Source organism: Sapajus apella, unplaced genomic scaffold, assembly GCF_009761245.1.
Source record: "Sapajus apella isolate SASKATOON/1434 unplaced genomic scaffold, GSC_monkey_1.0 scaffold149, whole genome shotgun sequence".
NCBI lineage: Eukaryota > Metazoa > Chordata > Mammalia > Primates > Cebidae > Sapajus > Sapajus apella.
This window is the reverse complement of record NW_022437089.1, coordinates 682,110-693,590: the sequence shown is the minus strand read 5'-3', so window position 1 is coordinate 693,590 and position 11,481 is coordinate 682,110. Positions and strand designations below refer to the sequence as shown.

The following is an 11,481-nucleotide window of genomic DNA, read 5'->3' as shown; positions in this document are numbered from 1 at the left end:
TATCACACAGGCATTGGCAGGAAGAAAAAGTAAAATCGCGATCAGTGCAGTCCCATCAGTGAGGGGAACAGCTACTCACAGAGAAATCACAAAAGGGGGTCCCTGCACTGCTGAAGACCCCATCTCTGAGCCCCATGGAAGTCTGCCTTCTCTTCACCCTCCCTCCAGTCTCTTTGAAGTAGGGTGGCCTCTCTGGGGATGTGTACATTCTCTCCCCTCTTCTGCGGTACATGGGGCTTTCGAGACAACCTCAAATAGAACCAGGCTGTTTTCCAAGCAGGTGCTGTCCTTGCTATCCTCTGCCACCCACATGCCCCACCCCCAGGCCTCAGGCCACAAACCCCAGGTCAGACCCTGCCATTTGCCCCAGGGCCTTACCTGGTGGCGATGTGCTCAGCCAGCTAGGACAGAATGTCCAGCCCAGGTGCCCACTTCCAGAAACATCTCAGCCATCGTAGCCATGGGCCGAATGCCAACCTCGAGGGCACTGAGCAGGTGCACATGGGCGGCGCATGCTGAGATGCCATTTGGCAGGGACAGGGCATCCTCTCTCCTCCACCCTCGTGTTTGGAGCTGATGATTTCTCCATTAAATTTGTGGGCTTAAAGCAGATCCTCCTCAGGACTTGAGGCTTCAGGGATAAGACTATGGAGTCTGGGATGGAGAGCCCCTGAGTTAAATGACATCAGCTTTCTTCAGAAGTCCCCTTTACAGGCTAGGTGCAGTGGCTCACGCCTGTAATCCCAGCACTTTGGGAGGTTGAGTTGGGTGGATCACCTGAGGTCAGGAGTTTGAGACCAGCCTGGCCAACATGGCAAAAACCTCATCTCTACGAAAAATACAAAAATCAGCCAGGTGTGGTGGTGGGTGCCTGTAATCTCAGCTACTCGGGTGGCTGAGGCAGGAGAATCGCTTGAACCCAGGAGGCGGAGGTTGCAGTGAGCTGAGATCACACCACTGCACTCCAGCCTGGGTGACAGAGCAAGACTCCTTCTCGGAAAAAAAAAAAAAAAGAAGTCCTGTTTCCAGAGCAAATGCCTTCAGATGAAAGGAGGTGAGGCAAGCTACTAAGTAACATAGTGACCAGCAGGAAGAAGGACTGTCCCCAGGTGTAGAGGGGGAGTTGTGGTGTCCTCAGTGCCTCTCCGGCTGTGGCCGAGGATGACCCAGCATCCTGACCACAAACTAGACAGTCTGGGTCTTGGGCTCGAGGGCTCAAAAACTGTCGCCTGCATGAGAAGCACGTGCCACCTCCAGTACCCTGCCTAGAGATACTGTCAGCAGATCGGTTCAGAAGAACCTGGGTGATGGGCATGTGGGGACTGCTCAGATTATAGCCACTAAGGACATCTAAGCCACAGCCCGGGGACATCTAAGCCACAGCCCGGCTCCGAGAGGAGACCCATCAAGCAACTTTCTGTTGAGAGTTCAACTTCCAACATTTGTGTGTTTCCTCATCTGGATGCAACCTGCCTGGTTCCACACACGATCTGAAGTGATGTGGCTCTCATGTGACCTGCTTACAGTTAACACTCACAGATGTCATGAGGTAACTGATTTCTCCATCAGTCTGCTGGGCACGTATTTAGTGTGACTCAGTCTCCCTGAATCCAGCTGCATCTAAGGACACTCACTGGTATCCCACTGGCTGGCCTGCCTTGCTGCTGCCAGTCCACACCCACAGCTGACACCCCAAAGATACTGCAGACGATCACTCTCTGTCCAATCATGTGCATGAGGGACTTCTTAGGGTCATTTCCACTCCCCTTGCCAATATTTATTTGGAAACATTTCAAACTACAGAAAAGTTACGAGAATTACATCAGGAGTACCCACATCCCCTGTGCTGACATTGTTGCTTTATGTCTTTGAAAGTAAGCTGTTGAGATCACAGCATTTCACCCCTCCACACCGAAGCCTGTAGCTTCTCAGGGAAGGGCAGTCTTGGTGATCAGCGCATACTGTCACCCGCAGGACGCCCGACACTGATACCACGCTGCCATCCCAGAGTCCATTTCAATGCTGGAGGGTTGTCAGTTTTCGGCAGATTCTTCCCACACTTCAGTGCGTCTTCCTGCTGGAGGGATGGAATCTTGGGTGAGTGTTGAAATGAGTCAGAAACACAAACGCAAAGTGGAACTGGAGCACATCACAGACCTTGGACCAGAAGTGGCCTGTGAGGCACTGGAAGAGACGCCACCGTGCAAGCTGATGGTCACACAGCTTGAGGACCACAAAGCCCAGGCAGGAGAGCACTCCCAAAGCTAAGTAGGTGGCCGAGCTGGTGCTGCCATAGCGCCTCTGGGTGCACAGGGCCTGCCCCACAGCAGCCACTATGTGAGTGCCCAGCGTGATCTCAAAGCCATGGGGATGCAGTAGAGTGAGGCTGTAACTTGCCAGGGAGGCACACTCAAGGGAGAGAAACAGCCAGGGCCGCCAACCCCATTCTAGGTAGAGGCACCAGGCCACAGGCCATGCGAAGATGGGCAGGGTGAGCCACTGGTCCAGCACGGCGGCACGGGGCCACTGTGTCCACAGGCGCAGCCACTGAACGGGGCCATAGAGCAGGGCCATGGCCGCGAACGCATCCTTCAGATAGCGGGGACCTGGTCCCGCCATGCCACCCCTGTGCAGCCAGAACAGCCCCAGCAGCACGTAGGCCACGTTCACTAGCGAGTTGAAGGGCATGGCCAGGAAGGCAGGGAGGCTGGCCACCGGTGCCTCGGCGTAGTGCTCGTAGCCCACTTGCACAGAGACACTGTCAAAAATGCCTGTGGACACTGCCACAGCACAGAGGCTGCTGGCCACGGCCACGTGCACGAGGGCCTGCCCCCACTCCGGCTTCATCTGGACGTCGAGGTATGACCTGGGGCAGGAAGCTTCAGAGAGGAGCCTTCAAAACGTGGCCTCTGCAGAACACTCTGGGCCTCCCAGCTGAGCCAGCAGGATGAAGCCTCGTGATTTCCGAGGCAGATGCTGCGACCTTGCCCTGAAAGAAGGCAGGAGTCCTGCTGATTGGTTGGCGCCAGTGGAGGAACGTTCTGCCCTTTTCCTTTGTGGTTACAAAAGGCGTGTGGTTAGAAAACAAACCGCCCCCATCACCGCCTCTGTGTTCCTGACCCCGGCCCTCGGACCCACCGACCATCTTCACTGGAAGAAGCAAAGCAAAGTGAAGGCATACCCACTGCGCACTGGCGCTCACTCAGGACCACTAGAAACCCCTGTCACCCCTTTCTCCTGGCACCTAGGAAAATCCTGCCCATCGCCCTAGTTTCCTCAAAGCCACTGAATCTACAGACGAGCCCTGCCTAGCGGTCATTACAACTCAGAATGGCCTTCCCATGCCAATGTGTTATAAAAGTGACATCTCCAGCCACAAAGCCCTTTTCAACAAATACCCAGTTGAACTACAGACAATCAGCTGAAGTCTGAGCTCTGGCCTCTGACACAAGGGGGGGGAGGGAGGAGAAGGAGGATTCACTGTCTGCCACTCAAGCACCATGCCAAGAGGCAAGAGGTGACCCGGAGGCCTCCCAGGCCAGCTTCTCGGGCTCACTCTCTTGCCCTACCCTGAAGTGCCAAGCACCAAATCACCTTCTTTCCTCAGGCCACCATAAACCTTCCATCTCCTTCAGTCACAGAACCAGAGAGACAATTACCACTGACTATCAACTGCTCTCAAAATGACTCCAATCATTAAAGCTCTTCTCTCTTCCATATTAATACATGTCGAACTCAAGAGGGTGGGTGGGCAGGTGGGCGCGGGGAGAGAGAAGGATGGACCTCCAGTTCCTGGTCAGCTGATGCCCAGAGTGTGTTCAAACCTCGGCTCTCCCACTCACTAACCATGTGATCTTGCACCTTAACTGTTTTGGGCCTCAGTTTGAGCACTTGTGTTTTTTTTTTTTTTTTGAGACGGAGTCTCACTCTGTTGCCCAGGCTGGAATGCAGTGGCGCAATCTTGGCTTACTGCAACCTCCTTCTCCCAGGTTCAGACGATTCTCCTGCCTTTGCTTCCCGAGTAGCTAGGATTACAGGTGTGTACCAACACACCCAGCTAACTTCTTTTGTATTTTTAGTAGACATGTGGTTTCACCATGTTGGCCAGGCTGGTCTCGAACTCCTGACCTCAAGTGATCCACCCAGCTCAGCCTCCCAAAATGCTGGGATTACAGACGTGAGACACCATGCCTGGCCGAGTTTGCCCACCTTTGACCTAACGGCTTAGAAGTTCCAGGCCTGGGAGGGATATTAGAAACCATCTGCACCAGCCCCGTCATTTCACAGATAAAGAAACTGAAACTCCGGAAGTTTGACTTGGCTGAAAGTTACAGCCAGTGCAGGGGCAGAAACCCAGGCATGCCGCCTCCTGACCCCAGGTGCCCTCTGCTCTCCTCCTGGGAAGAAGCAACAGGAGGGCTTCCACCTGGCCTTTTGCTTGCTTCCTGGTGCCATGGCCTGGGTATTTTTATTAAGACACAGGACCTCACTCTGTTGCCCAGGTTGGAGTACAGTGGCATAATCAGCTCACTGCAGCCTCCACATCCTGGGCCCAAGCTATCCTCCTGCCTCAGCTTCCCCAACAGTTGGGACCAGGGATACACCATCACCTTGCCCTGCTAACTTTTGTTAAAATTTTTTTGTAGAGACAGGGTCTCACTATGTTGCCCAACCTGGTCTCAAACTCTTGGCCGTAAGTGATCCTCCTGCCTTTGCCCCTCAAAGTCCTGAGATTACAAGAGTAAGCCATTGCACCCAGCTAAACCCCTCTTAAGTTGAAAGTCCAGTTCCAATATTTTCAACTTATGATGGGTTTTTCTGGACATTACCCTGTTACAAGTTAAAAAGGATCTGTAGCTGGGCATGGTGGCTCATGCCCGTAATCCCAGCAGTCTGGGAGGCCACGGTGAGAGGACTGCTTGAGCCAGGAGTTTGAGACCAGCCTGGGCAATAAAGTAAGACCCTGTCTCTACACAAAACAAATTAAATCAAATTAAATTAAATAAAACAAATATTACCTAGGCATGGCGGTGCACCTGTAGTCCCAGCTCCTCAGGAAGCTGAGGCAGGAAGATCACTTAAGCCCAGGAAGTGGAGGCTGCTGTGAGCTATGATCATGCCACTGCACTCCAGCCTGGGCCACAGAGCAAGACCCTAGCTCTAAAAAAAAAAAAAAGGCTGGGCGCAGCAGTGGCTCATGCCTGTAATCCCAACACTTGGGGACTTTGGGAGGCTGAGGCAGGTGGGTCATCTGAGGTCAGAAGTTTGAGACCAGCCTGGTCAACATAGTGTAACTCCATCTCTACCAAAAATACAAAACATTAAGCTGGGCGAGGTGGCTCATGCCTGTAATCCCCGCACTTTGGGAGGACGAGGCGGGTGGATCACTTGAGGTCAGGATTTCGAGACCAGCCTGGCCAACATGGTGAAACCCCATCTCTACTAAAATACAAAAAATTAGCTGGACATGGTGGTGCACACCTGTAATCCCAGCTACCTGGGAGGCTGAGATATAAGAATCACTTGAACCCAGGAGGTGGAGGTTGCAGTAAGCCAAGCTCATGCCACTGCACTCCAGCCTAGGCAACAGAGCAAGACTTTATCTCAAGAAAAACAAAACAAAACAAAACAAACAATTAGTTGGGTGGTGGGCACCTGTAATCCCAGCTACTCGGGAGGCTGAGGCAGGAGAATCGCTTGAGCCCAGGAGGCAGAGGTTGCAGTGAGCCAAGATCGTGCCACTGCACTCCAGCCTGGGCAACAAGAGCGAAACTCCCTCTCCAAAAAAAAAAGTGATCAGGCACAGTGTCTCATGCCTGTAATCCCAGCACTTTGGGAGGCTCGGGCGGGCGGATCAGTTGAGGTGAGGAATTCACGACCACCCCAGCCAATATGGCAAAACCGTATCTCTGCTAAAATACAAAAATTAGCTGGGCGTGATGGCTAGCGCCTGTAGTTTCAGCTACTTTGGAGGCTGAGGCAGGAGAATCGCCTGAACCCAGGAGGTGGAGATTGCAGTAAACCGAGATCATACCACTGCACTCCAGCCTGGGTGACAGAGTGAGACTCTGTCTCAAAAACAAACAAACAAAAAGTATCTGTATATGTAGATCACTTAGCATGTTTTATTATTATTATTTTATTTTGCTTTTTAAGACAGAGTCTCATTCTGTCTCCAGGCTGGAGTGCAGTGGCGTGATCTCAGCTCACTGCAACCTCCGGCTCCCGGGTTCGAGCAATTCTGCTTCAGCCTCCCGAGTAGCTGGGATAACAGGTGCCCACCACCATGCCCAGCTAATTTTTGTATTTTTAGTAGAGATGGGGTTCCACCATCTTAGCCAAGCTAGTCTTAAACTCCTGACCTCGTGATCCACCTGCTTTGGCCTCCCAAATGCTAGGATTACAGATGTAAGTCACTGCGCCTGGCTTGTTTTATTTTTTGAGACAGTCTTGCATGGTCCACACCATCACCTGGGCTGGAGTGCAATGGTGCAATCTTGGCTCACTGCCACCTCTCCTTCCTGGGTTCAAGTGATTTTTCCGCCTCAGCCTCCCAAGTAGCTGGGATTACAGTTGCCCACCACCACGCCCAGCTAATTTTTTGTATTTTTTGTAGTAGAGACAGGGTTTCACCATGTTGGCCAGGCTGGTCTCGAACTCCTGACCTCATGATTTTCCCACCTCAGCCTCCCAAAGTGCTGGGATTACAGGCATGAGCCACCGCACCCAGCCTATTTTATTTATTTAATTTTTTGGGTACAGTCTTGCTCTGTTGCCCAGGCTGGAGTGCACTGGCATGAACTCAGCTCACTGCCACCTTCGCCTCCTGGGTTCAGGCGATTCTCCTGCCTCAGCCTCCCAAGTAGCTGGAACTACAGGCGATAGCCATCACACCCAGCTAATTTTTGTATTTTAGTAGAGATGAAGTTTTGCCATATTGGTCAGGGTGGTCTTGAACTCCTGACCTCAACTGATCTGCCTGCCTCGGCCTCCCAAAGTTCTGGGATTACAGACATGAGCCACTGCACCCAGCCTATTTTGTTATTTTTAATGGCATATAAAGTGACATTTTGATACATCTACATAATGTATAATGGATCCATCACCTCAAACATTTATCATTTGTGTTGGGAACATTCCAAATCCTTTCCTGTAGTCTTGAAAATACACAAGAAATGACAGTTAACAATGCTCACCCCACAGTGCAGAACAGCAGGGTCCATTCGTGCAATGAAGCTGGGATTTCGTATTTGTTATCCAGCTCCTCCCAATCTTTCCCTACCCTTGAATCTTTCCAGCTTCTAATACCCACTATGGTTCTATTTCCATGAGCTTGAAGGACACAAGGCGCTCTTCCGATCTTCGAATGATTTAGTATTTCACATAAGGATTAGTGCATAAAATATTTATCTTTCTGTTCCTGGCTTATTTCACTTAACATAATGTCCTCTAGGCTCATCTACGTTGCCACAAATAACAAGATTTATTTTATTAGTTTGCTTCTTTGAGACTGGGTCTCACTTTGTCTCCCAGGCTGGGGAGTGCAGTGGTGCGATCACAGCTCACTACAGCCTCCACCTTCCAGGCTCAAATCAATCTCCCACTTCAGCCTGCCAAGTAGCTGGGACCACAGGCATATGCCACCATGCCTGGCAAATTTTGAAAATTTCCTGGAAAAACAGGGTCTTGCTATGTTGCCCAGGCCGGTCTCAAACTCCTAGGTTCAAGCGACCCTCTCACCTTGGCCTCCCAAAGTGCTGGGATTACAGGTGTGAGTTACTGCATCCAGCCAATAGGCTTTTTTCTTTTTTTTTCGAGACAGAGTCTCACTTTTTTGCCCAGGCTGGAGTGCAATGGCATGATCTCGGCTCACTACGGCCTCTGCCTCCTGGGTTCAAGTGATTCTATTGCCTCAGCCTCCCAAGTAGCTGGGATTATAGGCGCCTGCCACCACACCTGGCTAATTTTTGTATTTTTAGTAGGAACGGGGTGTCACCATGTTAGCCAGCTGGTCTCGAACTCCTGACCTCAGGTTATCTGCCCGCCTTGGTCTCCCAAAGTGCTGGGATTACAGGCGTGAGCCACCATGCCTGCCAATAGTTTATTTTTAAATGGCTCGATAACATTCCATCATGAATATATACCACATTTTCTTTATATATCAATCCACTGATGGACACTTAGATTGCTTCCTTATCTTAGCTATTATGAGTAGTACAAAGGCACAAAGAATCTACATTGGGGAAAGGATAGTCTCTTCAATAGATGGCCCCGGGAAAACTGGATAAGTATGTGAGAAAAATGAAACTAGATCCCTATCTCTCACCACACACAATAATCAACTCAGAATGGATTAAAGGCTTAAATTTAAGACCTGAAACTATAAAACTACTAGAAGAGGCTGGGTGCGGTGGCTCACACTTGTAATTCCAAAACTTTGGGAGGCTGAGGAGGGCGGATCACCTGAGGTCAGGAGTTCAAGAGCAGCGTGATCAACATGGCGAAACCCATCTTTACTAAAAATACAAAAATTAGCCAGCCGTGGTGGTAGGTGCCTGTAATCCCAGCTACTTGGGAGGCTGAGGCAGGAGAATCGCTTGCACCCAGGAGGCGGAGGTTATAGTGAGCCAAGATCATGCGACTGCATTCCATCCTGGGCAACATAATGAGACTCTGTCTCAATCAATCAATCAATCAATGAAAATAAATACATAAATAATAAAAATAAAACTACTAGAAGAAAATGAGGAAACGCTCCAGGATATTGGTCTGGGGAAAGATTTTATGCCAAGACGCCAAAAGCACAGGCAACAAAAATAAAAACAGACACATGGGAGTATACGAAAGTAAAAAGCTTCTGCACAGCACAGGAGCAATCAACAATGAAGACACAATAAGGGAGAAAATATTTGCAAATGATTCATGTGACAAGCATGTTTATTTTTGAGGTGCAAAGTCCATCTGCCCTCCTGCAATTTAGGCCCCAAATGGGTGGGGCAGGGTCTGATTCCTTGCTCTTCCTCAGGTGCCAGTGAAGCCCTGCTCAATTTCAATTCAATTACATTAAAGCACAAAGCCAGCACTTCTGCTGCCTATTACCATTCCTGTTTGCTATTTCACTTCTCAGGCACGTCCTGGGGCCCACCTGAATCCTCTTGGGCCTCATTCTCAGCCTTCTTGCTTTGGGGTTCCATTGCTGAGGAGGACCACCAGGCCTGGCATGTGGGTGCCCCATTGCCCTCTGAAGCGTGGTGCTGCCACACAGGAACCACAGCCCTCAGTCTCACTCCACATGTCCTTGCTTCACACAAGCCTGCCATCTCAGCAGGGGGCACCCGGACTCCTCCTGCCTCCTCCTCCCAGTCAAAGAAGCTTCAGGGTCCAGGGGTGTGCACACAGTAGCCCCAGCATCTTTGCGGAGCAGCCATAGACAGCATCATGTCTGCCCTGGCTTCCACTCTTCCATGACCAGCTTCCATTCCATGTCCTGGATTATGTCTCAAACTCTTGGCCAGACTTAAAGTGCCATCCCCATGCAGCTTCTTGAGCTTAGGCCCAGTTCTGTACTGGAAGGTCTTTGCTCACTGTGCCTGGCCACTGCCCTTGACTCAGCTGTCATTTCCTCTCAGGCACTTCCCCTTCAGCTCCTAACTCCAGCTGAGGTAAAAGGTGAGGCCCCACCTGGTGTCTACAGGTCCTTCCCTGCACCCATCTAGGGCCCCATGGCACCCATGCCAGCCTGACCGTCCTGCCTGCCAGCAAGCAGGTTGGAGAGCTGGAACAGGAGTCAAACACTGTCAACCTGACCGAGGAGGAACTCCAGGGAGGGCGTGGAAAGCAACTCCTGTTTCCGGATGCAGGGGCTCAGTCCACTTGAACCAGGGCACGGCTGACAGTGACAATGTAATCAAAGCACCTATCCAAAACCCAACGGAGCTGGCTACCACACAGCCTAGCTTCCCTGTACCTTTGAACAGCCATGATCCTTATTATGTGACACTCAAATCTCGCCACAGCTTCCCAGGGCCTGGCATGGGAAGGCCAACACCTCAACAGCATGGGCCCCTGGATCTGGGGTCTTTCAGGGAAGCCCTGGAAAGCCTGACAATCTCCTGGCTAAGGGCCCAGACTCTCCTGCACGTGTTTAAACAGCAGGCACTGACACATCCAGGCCTTTAGCATTTATGACAACTAGTTATGTCCCCCCATGACCTTCCTTGCTGTCTTTCTGCAGATAAGGGGACACCGTGTGGGACACCCCAGCAGGAAAAGCTAACCTGGGCCAGACGGATGTGCAAGCAGCGAGGAGCAGCGACGTACACTTGAATTTTTTAAATTAAAATTAATTTGGCTTCTGGACTGAATTCAGGCAAGGCCCTTGGAAACCAGCAGCTCAATTTTTTTGTTTGTTTTTTGGGGACAGGGTGTTGCTCTGTGGCCCAGGCTGGAGCACAGTGGTGCGATCTCAGCTCACTGCAGCCTTGAACTCTCTGGCTCAAGCCATCCTCCCACCTCAGCGTCCCAAGTAACTGGGACCACAGGCGTGTGCCACCATGCCTTGGGGTCTCGCTATGTTGCCCAGGCTAGTCTCAGGCAATCCTCCCACCTCAGTCTTCCAAAGTGTTGGGATTACAGGCGTGAGCGAACGTGTCAGGCCTTAGTTTTCTTATTTACCATGGGTGGGGAACTTGGGGACATAGAAGTGAGATAACTAGCCACGGTCACAAACAACAGGTGGTAGCACAGACAAGCAGGAATTCTTCTTTGGCCTTTCTCAAATGGATACTTCCAACTGCATGAACCAAAACACAGAGGATTGCAAAATACATGTAATATGTTGAGAGGAGACTTAAAAAATATTGTTGAAAATGTGAGAGACAGTGATGTGTGCTTCCTTACTAATGCGTTAAATTACAAGGTCTTCCAGCAGGACGCTTAACTTCAAAGTAATAATTCTGCCTGTCGGTAGATCTTGTAATTTAATTGAACTTCTAGGCATTTACAACAAAAGCCACAGGCTCTGACAGGACCTGTCTATCCATTTATAGTGGTGACTACAGCTCCCGGGCAGTAGCTTGGGCCCCTGCGCTGCGGCCTGCGCGTGGCAGGGAGGATGCCGCCGCCGCCGCGCCCGGGCGGCCTCCTGGAGGAGGTGGAACGTACGAGCGACGCCGGGACCCACCTCCCGGGGCTGCGGTGAGCACTTACAGTATTGGCGCGAAAAGGCCAGCAATCACCATACGGGTATTTCGCCTCGCTCGCCTCGCTGGGGGAAATTCAAATCTCCGATAAGGGCGGACCCGAGCAGCGCGGGTGCGCCTGCGCGCGGGGCGGGGCACGGGGCCTGGGAAGCAGGCGGGGCGGGGTGACGCAAAGTGACGCGAGCGCCTCCCGCGCCCGCCTGGTTCGGGCGCCACCGGTCCGACTGCGGGCCCCTCGGCGGTGGAGGTGGCCGGGCGCGTGGCGGTCTGAGGCGCGCGG

General features: G+C 51.6%; 1 protein-coding gene across 2 annotated transcripts; it reads right to left on the bottom strand.

Annotated features, from left to right (window-relative positions):
• Positions 1-1,715: 1,715 nt before the first annotated feature.
• TMEM187 (transmembrane protein 187) lies at positions 1,716-11,317 on the bottom strand. 2 transcript variants are annotated; one of them, XM_032265258.1, is made up of 2 exons: positions 11,209-11,317; positions 1,716-2,989 (listed from the first exon to the last, which is right to left on the bottom strand). In XM_032265258.1, exon 2 carries the CDS (start codon positions 2,845-2,847, stop codon positions 2,062-2,064), a length of 786 nt encoding a protein of 261 aa, XP_032121149.1. In that variant the 5' UTR covers positions 2,848-2,989; positions 11,209-11,317; the 3' UTR covers positions 1,716-2,061. The 2 variants fall into 2 exon arrangements, with proteins under 2 accessions (XP_032121149.1, XP_032121148.1); XM_032265257.1 differs by having other exon boundaries at positions 1,716-3,052; positions 11,209-11,315.
• Positions 11,318-11,481: the final 164 nt, after the last annotated feature.

Coding starts and splice junctions, on each gene's coding strand:
- TMEM187 (XM_032265258.1), bottom strand. CDS start 2,847: ATGAAGCCGGAGTGGGGGCAGGCCCTCGTGCACGTGGCCGTGGCCAGC.